General features: G+C 38.1%; 3 protein-coding genes and 1 long non-coding RNA gene across 7 annotated transcripts; 1 reads left to right on the top strand and 3 right to left on the bottom strand.

Moving 5' to 3' along the window:
- Nucleotides 1-2,581: 2,581 nt before the first annotated feature.
- LOC141841338 (basic helix-loop-helix protein 80-like) lies at nt 2,582-4,791 on the bottom strand. 3 transcript variants are annotated; one of them, XM_074729491.1, is made up of 8 exons: nt 4,216-4,791; nt 3,978-4,118; nt 3,827-3,892; nt 3,693-3,761; nt 3,523-3,606; nt 3,272-3,442; nt 3,116-3,201; nt 2,582-3,000 (listed from the first exon to the last, which is right to left on the bottom strand). In XM_074729491.1, the coding sequence occupies exons 1-8, from the start codon at nt 4,567-4,569 to the stop codon at nt 2,829-2,831; spliced, it is 1,143 nt and encodes a 380-aa protein (XP_074585592.1). In that variant the 5' UTR covers nt 4,570-4,791; the 3' UTR covers nt 2,582-2,828. The 3 variants fall into 3 exon arrangements, with proteins under 3 accessions (XP_074585592.1, XP_074585590.1, XP_074585591.1); XM_074729489.1 differs by having other exon boundaries at nt 2,911-3,000; nt 3,083-3,201; XM_074729490.1 differs by having other exon boundaries at nt 2,911-3,000; nt 3,083-3,197.
- Nucleotides 4,792-6,904: 2,113 nt separating this feature from the next.
- Nucleotides 6,905-8,320, bottom strand: LOC141841231 (protein TIFY 9-like). 2 transcript variants are annotated; one of them, XM_074729372.1, is made up of 6 exons: nt 8,184-8,320; nt 7,932-8,079; nt 7,741-7,828; nt 7,567-7,657; nt 7,414-7,474; nt 6,905-7,259 (listed from the first exon to the last, which is right to left on the bottom strand). In XM_074729372.1, the coding sequence occupies exons 1-6, from the start codon at nt 8,263-8,265 to the stop codon at nt 7,121-7,123; spliced, it is 609 nt and encodes a 202-aa protein (XP_074585473.1). In that variant the 5' UTR covers nt 8,266-8,320; the 3' UTR covers nt 6,905-7,120. The 2 variants fall into 2 exon arrangements, with proteins under 2 accessions (XP_074585473.1, XP_074585474.1); XM_074729373.1 differs by having other exon boundaries at nt 7,567-7,648; nt 8,184-8,306.
- Nucleotides 8,321-8,949: 629 nt separating this feature from the next.
- LOC141836922 (protein CURLY FLAG LEAF 1-like) lies at nt 8,950-10,117 on the top strand. Its single transcript, XM_074724396.1, has 2 exons — nt 8,950-9,150; nt 9,588-10,117. The coding sequence occupies exons 1-2, from the start codon at nt 8,950-8,952 to the stop codon at nt 9,972-9,974; spliced, it is 588 nt and encodes a 195-aa protein (XP_074580497.1). The 3' UTR covers nt 9,975-10,117.
- Nucleotides 10,118-14,560: 4,443 nt separating this feature from the next.
- On the bottom strand, nt 14,561-15,957 carry LOC141837957 (uncharacterized). Its single transcript, XR_012602604.1, has 3 exons — nt 15,911-15,957; nt 15,669-15,770; nt 14,561-14,637 (listed from the first exon to the last, which is right to left on the bottom strand). It is a non-coding gene; the product is annotated as an uncharacterized LOC141837957 (long non-coding RNA).
- Nucleotides 15,958-16,701: the final 744 nt, after the last annotated feature.

Here is a 16,701-nt window from a genome sequence, read left to right as displayed (position 1 = left end):
TAACTTAGCTGTATTATCTACTGAAGGTCTATCATCTTATCAGTACGTATATTAACACGAATGGAGCAGTTGACATTCCTACAACACCTATCCATTAATGCACCATTAACAGATCGCTATTAACTTTATTGATCTGTTAGGACCTCTTTTCATTCTTTTACAATTCTTTGTTCTATATGGATGCAGCTTTCGTGCTACCTACTCTGATCAACATGCTTAGCTTGTCATCGTGATGGTACCGGGGACTAGTGTTGCTAGCTACAGAATCAGTCACTTTACACTGTACCCATGCAGAAATTATTGCTCATGAGTCTTAGGCCATTCTAATCCTCATACTACAGTACCCACAGACGTCACCATCCAGATTTTCTTCAGAGGAAAAACAAGCATCGAGCTTTGAATTGCTTCGAAGAATTATTGTTGCCTTAGCTATGATTCAATGCATCCCAACTGGGTCTCTATAGTTGCAATAGCTGTTTCTGCTCCTCATCCTGCAACATTTTGGCGAAATGTGCACTTTTTGTATAGAGATCCAACCACGAAGGTCAACAAGGAGATTGTTTGCCTGCAAGACACATTGGTTAATGAGCAATCACTAGAACACATGCCATCGAGTCTTCAGGGGCATCTCTGAGCTGCCTGACCCCTTGAAAGCTAAAATGTTTACGTCTTATCTACAAGGTCTATTAGCAGATTCATGCATCTCAAACTAATTTCTGGGATCATTGAAGGTGCTTGCAACTGTATGGACCTACAACCTCATTTATTGGCATAATCTGCAGTGTCTGGAAATCACAATCAAAAGTTGAACTCTTGATGCTGCCATTCTTTTACCATGGACATCTACTAACAGTAAGTTGACAATGGCAGTCTTCCGGTCCTACTGATATCTTATTATGTTTTTTATGATAACTATTCCCACAAAGTTGAGATCCTAGAGGTCCCAATGAATGGAGACCTCAAGTGTCAGGATGTGCAGAAAAATACGGCATTCAGATAAGATTGACAATCTGAGGATTATTGCATTATGATGATCAAATAATAGCCAAATGAAATGTGAGTGTCTTAATCCATTTCGGACCTCAAGCACCTTTTTTCAAATGAAACAAAGTGAGAAATGCCCAAATGAGCTAGGGATTCAAATGGAAGTTTGAAGACAGAGGAAACAGGAAGCATGTGGGAATCAGTTATCCATCTGTTTCAAGGACAGCCCATGCCTGCATGCAGACATGCTGCCATTAAATCCGTTGTCACCCTACTGCCCTCGACAAGGTCACGTCCTGCACCATGCGGTCATGCTCCAACAAAATTTACAATTAAAGGGCATGCTTCCCTGGATCAAAGAGATGAACAAACTGTTTCTCATGAGAGATCTTTCAGTTCACTCTCAAGTAACAGTTGGCCTTCCAACTTAAACATGAACCGGAGGATCGAGAACGTTGCATGGATGCCACGCTAACATGGGGCCAGGCTGGATGCCGATCTTATCGCTTGGCCTCCGAAGGAACAGGACGAGGCTTGTATGAACTGATTCCTACCGTCGACTCACTGCACACTTGACAAGCTCTGTCTTGGCATCTTTTGCTGCTTGCCGGCGATCTGCATGGTCATGCTGCTGTCGTGATCCACAATTTTTAAAGTCGGCGAGTTTTTTTTTCACCTCGAGAGCTGGGGGCAGTGCTTTGAGATTTAGGTTCGAGGGTTTATGGCAGGTTCTGCAGGTTCAATGTCTGAAATTAACAGTTGAATGATCTAGATTTGTATATCTGATTGGTCCACACAGTCTGGGTTTAGATTTTGACTCTCTTTAATTATCATGAAAGTGGTGGTCTTCATATGAAAAGCCCTCCTTTTATAGTAGTTTTATTCCAAGGTAAGAAGCAAAATTAGTAAAATATTGCTGCTTGTTCTACGATTTCAACGTAAATTTTCCCAAGCAGGAAAATCAAAGTGCTTTTTAGATCGGGGAAAATAATTCCATTCGACTTTTGACGTTTATTTGCTTAAAAATATCTTAGAAGTTTCAAGCCATCAAAATACTTTGTAATTAACGACAAATAAGATAAGTCGGAGGGTGTATATGATAGAATGTAAAAATTTAAGTGGATTCTTATCATTATAAAATTTTAAGGTGCATTTGGAAAAAAAAATTGTAATTGTGATGCTGAAATGAACTTTTTTGTCAGATCATGTCGGATCATATGATTATTTATGAGTAAATGTATTTTGTCACGTGATTCTATAATTATATAAAGGATTAATTTTATAGTCGACATCTATAGAGCAAATTAAATTCTAGCAAATATGAGCCAATATAATTATCATTTATCACGACCAGCGAATAAGCTCCGTTCTCCAATCCTTACTTCTAAACGAAAGAATTAGGATGAAGCGACATAAGTAATTAAACACTAAAGCAAGGAGTTCAACTTAGATTTTGCTTAATGTTAGTATTTATAGTTGCTTTGAAATATCACCTAACATCCTTTATGATTGCCAAGGAGACTTTTTCTTGAGAAAACAATGCCTTTTGCACTGAAAGGGCCATCAACTTTTGGCATGAAAGCGAAGATGAAACATCAGCATAACCTCGAAGTATCTACTGGTTGGCTTGTGCCACTGTGCAAACGCGCTGTTTGAACAGCAGCCTGCTCGTCGGCAGCTCAATAATTCACTTAGTCAATGTTTGTTAGCTACTTGTTGTATCTTATGCACATATACTGCCTAACGACAAGAGTCTCACTGTTTCAACTTTTTTAAAAAAAAATAAATCACCACAGCAAATTTCTTTTTCGCCTTACATAGACTTTCAAAACCATGTTCAGATTTCAAGATGACAAATAGCAATCCTTGATCGAATTCCTCCTCTTGTCTTCCTTTCTTCTCCCTTGTTTAGCCTTCCCCCTCTCTCTCTCGCTCTCTTCAGTGTTTCTCAGTAAGACAATGACTGATTCTAAGCCTGGAGTTGTAGCTGTTTCTGTTCTTGGCCATGGCGCCAGTCTGTTGTCAAATAAGAATAGGCAATAATTATGAAGTGCATCAAAGTGATCTCAAATACAAGGTCGATACATTGCGCTCTGACCAGTGTTTTGAAGGTGCTCCATTAATTATTTACTGGAAGTGGCACATGTTCAGAAACGCTGCTTGATCCTGGAAACCTTGTCTTGGTGCACCCACTTGGAGGGGACTGCCAGTAACTTCCTAAAAGTAGATGCTCACCATTTAGTTTTAGTTCAAATGGGTATACACCTTGAGATGGAGTAGATGAAACCTGAGAGAAGTTTGTGTGTGCTTGGGAATGCAGTGATGGAGCTCCTGATGCCTGCTCCATCAGCTGGTAGCTCGTGAATGCTTCATTCTCATAAGATTTAGCCTGAGACTGAAGGTGGTTGTTTTGTTCCACACAAGGCTGTGGTTCTTGTACTATGCCCCTTATCAGTTTCTGAGATTTTCAATACAAATTGAAGAATCATGTCAGGCTCTGTTTATTTATATGTAGCTAAACGAAGAATGCGAGATTACCTGCTGTTGATTGATGCAATCCATGAGGTCCACGTTGAAGTCGTATAGCACAGGACTCAAGGATGCAATCTTCATCGATAGAAACTGAAGAACAAATTTAGAAGATTGGTAGTGTTGAGCCAAAAAAATAAAATTTGGGCTTCTAAACAATTTGTTGTTTAATTGAATACCTCAACTTGGTTTTGCAAGGACTGCACGTAGTTAATTATCTCATCCAGCATTAATGCTTTTCCAGTCACCTGATCAAAACAATAGAAAAATTAGATGATCTAAAAAAGATTCTTACTATTCAAAAATTAAGTACCTTGTCACAGCCAGGAACAAGGCCCTGCAGCATCTTCATTCTTTCACTAATCTTCTCCCTTCTCACCTGAAACCATCGAACTTAATTATTCATACAAATATAATCGAGCTACGGAACCGGATCAATTGTTTCTCTCATTCAGCATCCTCACCCTCTCTGCGAGACTGTGGCTATCTGTTGCTTGACCTCTCTTTGCTCTAACATATACATCCGAGTTGGAGCTCTGTTTCTTTTCCTCTGTTTTCTTTGCAGCTCGCTTCTGCTTCTTGCTCTTGCCTTCCTTTGCATTGTTCTACACAATTTTTTAAAGAAAAAAATCATCCTAATTTTCGCCCAAAAAAAAAGTTCAGATAGTAATAACAGAAGCAAACAGCTCAACAAATTTCCACCTTGCATTGAGTTGACACAGTGGTCAAACTGGTCTCATCCGATCTACTCTTTCTTTTGTTCTCAATCATAGTTGAAGCTTCTTGATTCGCAATCACTGAACAGACAAAGTGGCCATCAAACGAAGCAGCAGCAGCAGCAGAGTTATCATTCACAACGGCAACGCTGCATGCGTCGTCAAGCGATGAAAAGAGATAACTGGGGAAGCATGAAGAGTCCAAAAGGAAGCCATGAGGCAGAGGCTGCTGTTGACACGCCATTGAATTGAACCAGAGGAAATCGAAGAGGGAGTTGGGGAGTGGGTGTGTGGTACTCTTTGGTTCGGCCGGCGGGCTATAAATAGAGCTAGAAGCCATGCATTGATGTCTATTCACTACAGTAAGTGTGTTAATCAAAAGCTTTCATTGGGCAATGATGGCAATGGGCATGGATGCATGCAAGGTATAATGGAGTGGACCGAACTCCCAACAAGAAAGGAATGGGGTATGGCATAGGACTAGGACTTCGCTTTCAAGCTTGTCTCGGATTTGGCGGTACAAGGTGGGGGAATGGGCTTTGTTTAGTTGTCGTGGACGGAGAGAAAGAGATAGGGAAAGATAGAAGAAGAAGAGAAGAAGAGAAGAAGAAGAAGAAGAAGAAGAGCAAGGAGAAGAAGTTGAGTCGTCTTTGTTGGAGACGGCAAGGCGGGGCGTCGTGGTCGGTTGCCGACTTCATTCCTGGGCCGAAGGCCAACATGACCCACACTTGGGTTCGGAGAACCGGACCGGACATCTGAATACTTTATCAATTGTGGTGTAGGTCAAAATTGAAAAGAAATATTGACTACGTGGAACTCATTAAATTCCATTTGTCTGGTACCTCAGAAGATTTTTTTCCAAAATAAATTATTTTAATCATAATTATATTATTAAGATAATTAAATCTATATGGTTTAATATAACCATGCATTTCATGTTTAAACTAATTTATTTCTTTTATGATATATTATTATTATACATTCACTTGATGAAACACCTTTGCATTAATAAATTTTATTGAATTTTGATTATATATTGTCAAAATTTCTCTACAAATGAATACAATAAATATTAATCAAAAGCCCTTGAAAACATTTATTGATAAAATAAAAATTAATTAGATTGAATTACAAGATCAAATCGAGTACTGAGAATTAAAATGAAACTTAAAACAACATCCAAAGAAATTATAAAACACCATGGGTTTACAAGGATTGGATCCACTAATCATCAACCAATTGAGTGATATCTCATAATAAAATTATAAGTAAGTATTTGCTTAAGCCATAAACAAACTAAACTATACATCTAAAGTAGATCCGTATAGGGACTAGGGATTTAGGGGAAAACCTATTTTGATACCAAAATAGGTCTTTTATGTAAAGCCTAAATCCTAATCTTGGGCCATCAAATTATGTGTTTCTTTGATTTATCCCTCTTCTCATCTAATCAACTCCTATAGTTCCCATCAAGTCTAACCAAGATTCAGTTGTAGTTTGACATTACTATAACTTTTTTGTGATTTGGTTGACATGTGACCCTAATGTGACTTGATCGACATAGTCTAGCTTTGATGCAACCTAATCAAGACTCAAATGTCAACTTGATCAAAATCTAATGTTAAATTTGTTGATAAAGAACCTAGTCAATTGGCTTGATCAATATAGTATAATTAACTTAATTAAATTAAATGATAAATAGAAAAGTGTTAAAACATGGCAAAATGCTATTTCGATATTCCTGCATCTCGCTTATGGAAAATGTAATGATTAATGACACTAAAAATCTTGAATTGAGCGACGACAAATTAACTTGAATTCACCAAAATAGTGACGGTGCTTAATTTAGTGAAAGTTGAAAAGGACTTTAAGCTCTTTTAGATGTATCATACTACTATAACAACAAGTGATCACGACAAGTTTAACTTATCTAAATGAAGATGAAACAATGACCCAAATAAGTAAAAAGGGATTTAAAACTCCATCAAAAAAATTAATAACAAACTATGTACATCTAATCATCAAAATATAGTTATTGTATATTAAATATGGATAAGAGACCATTCATAACCTACCAAATGTTACCCCACTTTTATTTTTATATATAAAATGAAACCTAAATCCTCTAAATAGAAGTGCGAAGTGTAATCTTACCCATTCAGCAGGATCAAGCACTAATCCTGTTAATTTAAATGCGCTGAAGTTCCCAAAGGTTTAGCTTCATCAGAATGAATTCAAACAACTCTGGTTCAAGGTAGTAGTTAATTCAAATTCACCTTAATTTGTCCAAAATAAATCAGGCAAAATTTGAATATTTGAATTAATAATAATAATATTAATTATTAATAGAAACATTTTGAAAAACTTACGTGAATTACAATTAGTAGCTCTACTTTTGCATCGGCGGAGTGGCATCCCATGCATGAATCATAATAAACAATGTTACAGAAGGATTTGGTAGGCGAGGCGACCTTTCTTCATCGCACTTTCCTAGACCCATTCAAGCCACATTTTCCCATTATCCTTGTAAGAATTATTATTTGTCCTTCTCTGTGCCACATAATTTCCTAGCTCAAAGCATGAAACATGCGAGACGTGCAGAAAGGGAGCTGCAGAGCAGCTTCCTACTGGTCCCGACAGTACCGGCAGAAATTTTTACGCGTATGAACACGGCATGCGACACACACTCATTCATTATTGTATGTTTATTCGGAACAGTTCATTGTACGGCAAAAGCGATTGTAACATAATTAGCACGTAACGTCGAAGGCAACATTTACCAGAAACCATAGTTAATCAATAAAGTACGAGATCCCTGAGACATTAATATTTATTAAAACCACACATATCGAACTAACACGTAATACTTAATCAGGCACGCAGCAAGCAAGTCATCCCTTGCCACCTAAACGCGATTCAGGCCTGAGCGAGCAGCACGCAACGCCAGCTTGCGAAGGCCGAAACGTGCTCTTCCCCGAATCTTCCGCCAGCTGCTTCTCCTTCGCGTATGGACCTGCAGCCTCGGTCAACCTGCACGTTTTGAACGACCCACGACACTCGTCAACCGAAGTGGTTTGCAGTAAGCAAGCAAAGCAAAAACACCGCGACACGTGCAGAACTAATTTCTCATTGTTATCTGAACATGTTGAATTAATTTGCGTGCAGATCGAGATATAATTATTACCTCTGCTTGCGTTTCGCGAGGAATCGCTGCAGTGACTTCCTCCGTGACATCGGAAGCAGGTCTACAAGAAAAGGAGGGCCATTGTTTAACTACTAGCTATTTCAAGGAGTAGAATGTTAAAAAGACAAACGGGGCAAAGGAGACGTTGATTACCCTCCGGCAAACGCATGCCTTCCGTCCCGCCGATCACATCGCCGGCATTTGCCGTCTCTGCTAGTTTCAAGATCGCCTCCGTCTGTAAATACTTAATATTTGTTCCCTTTAACGATTTTTATTTAAAAAAATCGGAGAAAACGGAAACGGGATGGGAAAAAGCGAGTAACCAACCTTGTCTCGTGGGAGATCAAAAACGGCCACCGTGCCTCTGTAGAAGATCGTCAGCGGCATCGTCTCGTTTGAAATCTCCGTAACCGATCTAGATTTTTTTTTGTACATATTGAATTGAATTTGTTTGTCGAGAAGGGAAATGATGATTTTAATCCGGAGTAGAAAGATGGATGTGGAGAATGGCGGCGAACCTGATGGAGGGGTTCGGAACCGTCACCGGCGGCGGAGACGAAGAAGGAAAAAGCAAGGCGGCCTTCGCCGGCCGCATCGCGCCGGCGCCGGGGGCGATCACGCTTCGGAGAATCTGCGGGTTGATCCTCGACACTACGCTTTGGATCCCTAAACAGGAAGCCGAAGAAAAATCTCAGACTGGAGAACCAAGAGACGAGCGCCCGGCGAGAACAAGAGATGGAAAAATGGAGGGCGGTCGATCAGATCATTACCTCGCGCGGAGCTTCTTCCATCCACGGCACCGTATCTGGCCGCGTTCTGCTTCTCGATCTGGAAGAAATCGTGCTCCGCCATGGCATCGAGTATCGACTTCTGCTTCTCCCTACTCTGTTCGCTCGACGGGATTTTAAAAGAGCCGCGATCGGGAGCAGTAGGACACAAGCGCGTGTCGACTTGTAAATGCTTGGATCTGCATCGTTGGACCGGATCCGACGCCTGCGATGCTTTGGTTTAGTTGGGCTGATCCACTGGGCCGTTGTATATTTACTAATTAATCGATATGGGCTGGAAACAACTAGTGGGATCAGTTGGGCCCATTAGCCCGCGTTATGCTACTGATCGGATATAATTTTTGGTATTTTGCAGGAAGTTCCAAAAATTCAAATTGTTGTTTTCCTGAAGTGGGCCAGCCCCGCTGGCGTTCGGTTGTCGCTTTGACTTGACTGCAAACTTGAGGGAGAATCCACATTGATGAGATGATGGCGAACTGGATCCGGATGCCACCGAAGAAGTCCGATCCACGTAGAAGGATCCGTTTAACTAGATCCAGGAGTCCGAGTAGAAGACAAAATTTTCCTTTTATTTTTCAAAAAAAAAAGGAAAAAAATCGAAAATTAATTTTGGGGAACTGCGTTAAAACCGGCGTCCCCAACCGTGTTCTTGTTTATTTGACATCTCTCAAATCCTACCAAATCAAAAGGCTGCTTCATCGTCTTTGTTCGTGGATTCGCATTGCTCGGCGGGAGTTCTGCTCCTGCGATGGCGGCGGCCCCCAATGTCGAGACGATCGCAGCGTCGCTGAGGAGCTGCTCGCTGGGGGAAGGCCGAGAAGGGGGGCGCTCGCCGCCGCTCCAGGCTCATCTCACCGAGGCGAGCGATGAGAGCGGCGGCGGGATCTCGGTGGACCTCAACTCGGAGATCGCCCTTCCAGTCCAGTGGGAGCAGTGCCTCGACTTGCGGGTGCGTGCGATCTGGCTCCCCCTCCTTAAATGCGGCTCCTCTCCTTCTCCCTCTCCCCAAATCATTGACTATAAATGCGCCTTAAAATTCAAGTGATTTCTTTCGGATGTTGGTCGTTTTGGTTCTGTGTGAATTAAGAAGTTGTTTTCCTAGGTTTGGTTGCCTTTAATTAATACAGCTTTCTTCCCCGTTCCACGCTTCATTCAATGCCACCCTTGTCCAGTTTTATGATTTTATGAGTTTTGATTGAGATTGAGTAATTTGTTCTTGTGTTGTTGATGAGCAGAAAGAGAGATCTTCTTGGTCTTCCACATTGCATTTTTGCGTTGTTTTCCTTTTAAAAAAATTGCCCATGACTGTGTTTTTACATCGATGATAAGCTTTTCTTCCTTCTTTCTGTTTGAATCCGGTATGTAAATTCCTTCTATCCATTTTAGACTGGAGAAATTTACTACATCAACTGGGAGAACGGAGACCGGACCACCGAGGACCCTCGAAGCACTTCCGGCGGCTACAGCTCCAGTAACTACTACTATGACGACGACGACGACGACGACGGGGCCTCCGACGAGTACAGCTCTTCCCGAGGCGGCAGCGGCGGCGACGACGAGGATGCCTCCGACGACGAAGACACAGCCGATTCCTCCAGCCTCTCCTCCGCATCCCCGTCGCCATCTTCCTCCGTCGAGGAGCCCATCGGCGAAGATCACACGCTCGTCGCTGCCGGCTGCAAGGCCTGCTTCATGTACTTCATGGTCCCGAAGCGCGTCGACTCCTGTCCCAAATGCGCCGGCGGCCTCCTCCACCTCGGCCGCAACGGCTAGCTAGTTCTGAAAAAACTTCGATCTTGTTCTTCTACAAGCCATTCGCTGTGGGAAAGGTCAAAGTTTTATGATCAAGCTGGATTCTTTTTGGTTCGGATTGCATGCGTTCTTGTTCCTTAATCGATACTTCCCTGTGAATCGCATTGAGATAGATTCAAAGGTCGTGATCAGTATCTTGATTATATTTCACTCCTGTGTTCTTGATTCCATTCAAAATCCTTCTTTTACTGTTACAACTGTGCTCTTTCCATATGGCCTGACGATATATGAGACACAAAGTCGATGAGTTTTCTTTGAGAATTGAAGAATGGCTGGGACTAATTGGGAGAAGACGAGTAATGAACCTGTCCAAGTAGCAGATTGGACCCGCCCAAGTACCAAAATATTCCTTTTCTTTTATCTTCTAGCTCTCACTTTCCATTTCAATTATATAGCAACAATATTCTCTGAAAGCATCAATTAATGGCTCCTCTCTCCTACTTCAAAGTTGATGTCTCTAATGGTCGATGCATCAATTTTAATTATTATTATTATTATTATTATTGTTGGTCTTGCTATATTAGAGTAAGCTCCTACAACATAAACTTAATCAATCAAGATAATCCACACCAAGTTGACTCTTGCATATTTAGCATAGTAGGATTTACTAAAAATATGTTTTGTTACATCAGCTTTTCTTTGTTTTATATATATATATATATATAGAAGTTCTTGAACTTTTATCTTTTAAATAGGATTGAAGACTTTGACAATTGAGGTCTTTACCAATTGGTCTAGTTGACACCTCTAAATATAGATATTATTATGGCACATAAAACATATATATTATTCATTATTGGTGAGACACTTAATGCTATAATTGCTTTTGGCTATGAAATATTTCATCTAAATAGTCAAAATATGTGATTTGCTATTGTTATTAAACATGATATTATTATTAGGAGAAGAGAAAGAAAGATCTAAGTTTGGTAGATCTTTTTTGTGGCAAGAGCAAGTTAAATAATATATTTTTGATTTTGCAATTATCTTGAGAACTAAAGATTTAATAATGTTAACTGTCTTGTTCGAAGACAGTTAACATATAGTTCTTCCATAATTTTGCACTTGGTGCTTATGATCACTTCCATAATTATATTCTTTATCAAGAATTTTCTATTACTTCTTCTTTAGAATGATCATTTTAAATTTTAATTTGTGCCAGTGTGGGCCTTCAACACAAGTGCCGTATGATCTCATTGGCATGAGAAAACCCATCACAGTAATCATGTCGTCGATCAAGAGCATTAATCCTCTGACATTACTTATCTTCCACCACTGACTTGTTAATGTCATGCATGAATTCAACTGCATGACTCACGAGGAGCACCTTTTAGCCTTGGCTCTGAACCAAATCCTGGTCTTTCTTGTGAGGAAGCTAAGACAGAGCAGCAGCCATTTCCTTGCAGATGGTAGACAGCAACCATATTCACCAGCACTCCCTTTTGCCCTACAAACATTTTCTCCTCTCTCTCTTTTTTTTTGTTTTTTGTTTTTTGTTTTTTTTCCCTTTCCTTTCTCCTTAATTCCGTAGACAGCAAAAAAGATTGAAAGAAAAAACATTTCAGAAGCAGCTAAAACAACAGCCACGCTGCTCCCACATCCTTAATTAGTTTCCCTCTTCCACGGCATGCTCTCTCCCACGGCTCTTGCCACTGTTCCTTCTGGTGTAATCACTGTGCTGGAGTTGTGGAATCATGACCAAATGATACAATCCTAGCTATGCACAGGTCCTGCCAAGTACTTGGAGAAAATTATATGTGGGAAGACAGTGATGGCTTTATAGACCACTGGTAAAACCCCCCTTCCTCCACCTAGTGATATAGCTTCTCTACCAGAAGCAGCACAATAATTCTGATGGGATCATGGGAGAAAGATAACTCGAAGCCCATCACCACTAACATGCAACAGCACACTGATGCTTCTCAAAACTCACCATGGAAAATTGCATGATGTATGTGGGAACTGGAAAGGGAGGGAGGGGTCACTGTGCATGAAAAAGATGTTGAACAGGACAGCCAAATTGCTGTGTACTGTGGAGCAGAAGCTTGGAAGCAACTGTGAGGGATTAGAGAGAAGTATTTATGAGGAGGGAAGGGGGGGAGTGAGACAAGAGTTGGACCCATTGAGATTTGAGCATCATGTGTAAGGAAGCAGAAGAGACAGGACAGGACCACGCCATGCATGCATCCAATAGTTGCAGTGAAAGTGACCAGTGCTAACAAGGAGCAGCGCTAGCTCAGTGGGCACTGCTCCACACAACCATATGCTTAAACAATATATGAAAACCTACACCGGGATGGACTGATCGCCCAGTGGTAAGGAAAGAGATGACTCATGATAGATCAATCGTTGTGATTAATTATTATGTTCTTCATCTGTGAAGATTTTCTTTCATAGAGAGAATTTTCACGAAGAGATCTGTGAAAATTATTTGATATCTAAAATAACTGAGTGAGCGTTCATTCTTATCTAGTGGTGCTTTTTGGATGATTTATGATTCCTTTTTTTTTGTAAGATATAAATAGAGAATTTAGTATTTGTTTTCAAGAATCGTTCTCTTGCATGTCCTGTAATTTTATTGTCTAGAATTTTATTTTTCAATATTTATCATGGTTTTTTTTTAAATTTTTTAGAGAAATATGCTACGATATTTTGGGAAAGTTGATAACCAATAACTCTTATTTTCATTTTTTTTTAAAAATTAAAGGTGAAAAAAATTAAAGTTCAGTTGGCCATCTCATTGGTGTTCAAGAAATCATAATGTGATCACTTTTAAGACATCCAATAAAATTAGAACGATGCATAAAAGAAATAGTATGATTAAAACACAATGATTAATCGGTATCAAAACTCAAAAAAAGACTGAAACGAGCTAGTAAGGGGCATTTCAACACCTTATTAAACTTTGACCATATGATAATTTTATTTAATTTTTTTATATTTAAACTTCGAATCTAAATATACAGATACATTTTAGAAAGTCATCCAAAGTAACCAAAGTACTACATGGTCATTTAATGTCAAATTTTATATATTCATAAATACACACTCTAAGAGATTATTAGAATTCACCAATGCTTTTAAAGTAATCAAATGACTCAAAAATAATTTTATAGAATTTTTAATCAAAATTCTTAAATTTTGAATATGAATAAAACATACATTAAGGAGAACGTTGTTGTAGTTTTTTTTTTAAAAAAAATTATCAAATGACTAAATGATCATATAGCAATTTTGATCAAAATTATTACATAATTGTATAGTAATTTTGATCAAAGTTATTATATTTTTTAAAAAATTAATTCTTAAAAAAAATTGTATATCACTTTCGTCTCTATTTTTTAAATAAATAAATTTAATGCTTTATATATATATATAGTTAACATATTCTTTAAAATATAATTTATGTAACAATTTTTAAAAATAATATCAGATTTATAATCCTCTTTTATATATTTTTAATAAAATTATAATTTGCATCATTTTATTTTATTTTATTTTATACTTTATTTAGTAATTTTAACTAAAATTACTTTATGAATATGCCTAGGCGTGTGCGTTAAACTAATTGGGTAGTCGACCTTTTTTTTAGTCAGTGGATAATGGATTTTGACGGTTTTGAAGATGATAAAAAACTTTGTTTTGTAATTTATAAAAAAGAAAAAACTCATTTGATTTTTAACCATAAAAGTACTAATCTTACATTTCTGGTTTTCAAATGTGATAATTGTCATGATTTGGGAGATGTTTATTCAAGATAAAAAAAATAAAAGAGTTAAACTAATGTATGAATAAATAAAATAGCTAAATGGGTTATGATTTAATTTATTTTTAGAATTATTTATTTTAATAGATAAAAAAATAAAGAGAAAAATGATTTATACTTTTATCCTCCTAATTCGTCTAACACATTCAGTCTGATTGGTTCACATGGCCAATCCAACTTGACCTACTCATTTTGACCGTATAGTTTGACTATTCATTTAGATCACTTGGTAATTGATGAGATTGATTAGTGTTTTCAAGTCATGAGTGGATATTATTTTAGAAATTACAAGTAAATATTATTTTATGTAGAGTGACAATTGGACATATTTTGATAAGTACAAGGGATTTAGTTGCTAATGCTACCCTATTTGAGTGGAACCAAAATTAATCAAAGGTATCTCTAGCCCATTTGATTTTTCATCATTTTTAAATATCTTTGTAGGTAAACGGTAGCAAGAATGAAATATTTTAAAATTTTATTCTCTATAATTCATCCTTCTAGTATTCCATCCAAGTAGGCATGCCTTGATCTAATCATTATATTTGTGACAAATTCATTATAATAACCTTGATATTAACGCAGGTATAAAATTTTGGATGGTCCAAGAGAATCAAACAAAAAATATGTTGTTTATAAAGTCCATCTCTCTTCTACATGGATAAAAAAAAGCGAACACAAAGATATTAATGTACGTAATAAACACCCAAAGAAAAAAATATATCTTGGGGTATCAACTTATAAGTTCTTCACAAGTTGCAAGATCAATCTTGTGGGTTGCCGCGTTCATTAGGGGGCGTTGCTCCATCACAGAGAGCCTTCGTGCAGTTCATACAAAAACTTCAAAGCAGCAACAAGCTACAGATTATCATACGATCATCAGTCAATTGAGTATGAACAAATCAAATGTCATCATACGAGAGGACAAACCATGATATGTAGGGCAACAATGTGCAACGGAACTATGAAAAACACCAAATAATTTCCATTAGAAAGGCGATGCAATCACTTAAATGTAGTCTTGGGTAACAAAGGCGTATAACATCAACAGCAACATTTGAGTGTTTCCAGACTTGAAAACAGATTCAGATAACAAGAGAAAATATCTTTCTTAGATAGTCAACTTCTCATCTCACAAAAAATTGAAGTGAATGAGATGTAGTTTTTAGCATCTCAACTCCCACATAAGAATCAAGCCGAGGCAGGGTAAACTAACTTAAGACAAATTTTACTTTATGCTGCTAGCATCAATTTTTGTGGGGCAAGACATAATATATAATATAAATTATACATACATTCTTCATTAGATTTGATGAGCAAGCAAGATAAAACAAGATGGGATGAGACAGGGCATTAAAGATCTCACGCCAAACCTCTGTTTTGCCCCTGCATATAAAATGAATTTATCCATCTCATTCCCGCTCCAATATACATTTGATGATGAGGGATGGCCCACATCAAGATTGGTCGATATGGATCCCGAGGTGGGTCAAACTATCACCCTCATCTATATCATTTCAACAGTTCATTGCTGATTTGTGATCAAGAAAAATAAAGAAAACTTTAAAATGTTTGATTGTGCAGCTTGATCTAGTGCATAATGAACCCGTTTTATAGATGGTGTTGGAAGCATCAAATACATGTGCACCTACGACTAATATTGTTATCAAAGAAAACAGAAACTCAAATCAATATATCCAATTGAGTAAATTTGATTTAAGTACTAATTAACTAGCCACATTAACCCACACGTCATTACTGTATTGTTGCTAAAGTGACCCAATGGATCATTAACCAACAAACCAATAAACTATTAAACACAAGTACAACTACTGCATATGAAACAAACACCATTGTGTAAAAGATAAATAAAATAAAGAGACCAATACCCATCACCAATATTATTTTCCACCACGTCCTATTTGCACATCTCCAGTTCTTTATCTTCCTCGAGCAACTGTATCACGACTTGAAGAACAGCACCATTTTTTCTATAATTTAAACATGCAAACGCAATTCAACCAAAGAAACAATGACAGAACTTAGACATATATCTTAATAAATAAGATTCGAAAAGGGTGCAAAATCTGATTTTTTTTTTCTACAAGCGGCAATATCATCAGAAACCCACCTGTCCTCGGATAATGGTTCGACCCTTGGATATACTTCTTTTTCTAATAAAAACAAAACAAAGCAAAAGAACAAACCCAGGACCATTTGGAGTATTCTCTCACATTTGTTCACGATCACTGAAGATCCAGCTGAGGACCTGCTCGAATCATCAAAAGCCTTAAATCCACTTGGAAAAGAAAACTATGCTTGATTTCAAAACAAGGAAAAGGCAGAAGCCAGAAGCAACACATCAAAAGCAGTAATGTTTTGGATTCTACCTGTATATTTATGTGAATAGTAATCACCTCATGAGGAGTCCTAGTTTCGAAGATAAATCACCAAAATCAAGGTATCAGATAGCAGACCCTGAATTATTTGGAACTACTTTAAATACATCCACCAGGTATGTCTTAATAAGTCCATTTCCAGACAGCTGGTCATTTATACACCTGGGATGAGTTCAAGCTTCAACTGTTAACCACAGACAGGAGCCAGCCGAGCTGAGGTGGTGAGGTGCATTACACAGGCTGGATAGCATGGTCCCTGATACCTCAGTTAGCAGTCTGGCTTGCTGCTCCCTTATACATGCATTGTCCACATTGCAGAGCCACACCTTTAGATCTAATTCTTCTGAACACTTTCTGAGCAAAATTAGCAACAAAATTTTGGCAAAATTTGAAATTCATCAAATTAAGAACCTAGTCATCTTAGTAAGGCTAAAGGTAAGAACTAAAGAACCAGATTTAGCATTTGAAGTTCCCCAAAAGTCCAAGCAAATAGACAGGTCGACATTTTCAGTATGACAATGAA

This window comes from Curcuma longa, chromosome 11 (assembly GCF_044706935.1).
Source record: "Curcuma longa cultivar G26 ecotype Majalengka, Jawa Barat chromosome 11, ITB_CL_G26_1.1, whole genome shotgun sequence".
Classification (NCBI taxonomy): Eukaryota; Viridiplantae; Streptophyta; class Magnoliopsida; order Zingiberales; family Zingiberaceae; genus Curcuma; species Curcuma longa.
This window is presented reverse-complemented; position numbering and strand designations above follow the sequence as displayed.

What these genes read in the sequence shown, in the direction of transcription:
- LOC141841338 (XM_074729491.1), bottom strand. Translation starts at nt 4,569, where the DNA reads ATGGCTTCTAGCTCTATTTATAGCCCGCCGGCCGAACCAAAGAGTACC. An exon ending in CTGTGTCAACTCAATGCAAG is followed by an intron (nt 4,119 to 4,215) that starts GTGGAAATTTGT and finishes AAAATTGTGTAG; the next exon opens with AACAATGCAAAGGAAGGCAA. An exon ending in CCTTGCAAAACCAAGTTGAG is followed by an intron (nt 3,607 to 3,692) that starts GTATTCAATTAA and finishes TTTGTTCTTCAG; the next exon opens with TTTCTATCGATGAAGATTGC.
- LOC141841231 (XM_074729372.1), bottom strand. Translation starts at nt 8,265, where the DNA reads ATGGCGGAGCACGATTTCTTCCAGATCGAGAAGCAGAACGCGGCCAGA. An exon ending in GTTCCGAACCCCTCCATCAG is followed by an intron (nt 7,829 to 7,931) that starts GTTCGCCGCCAT and finishes AAAAAAATCTAG; the next exon opens with ATCGGTTACGGAGATTTCAA. An exon ending in CTCGCGAAACGCAAGCAGAG is followed by an intron (nt 7,260 to 7,413) that starts GTAATAATTATA and finishes CAAAACGTGCAG; the next exon opens with GTTGACCGAGGCTGCAGGTC.
- LOC141836922 (XM_074724396.1), top strand. Translation starts at nt 8,950, where the DNA reads ATGGCGGCGGCCCCCAATGTCGAGACGATCGCAGCGTCGCTGAGGAGC. An exon ending in AGCAGTGCCTCGACTTGCGG is followed by an intron (nt 9,151 to 9,587) that starts GTGCGTGCGATC and finishes TATCCATTTTAG; the next exon opens with ACTGGAGAAATTTACTACAT.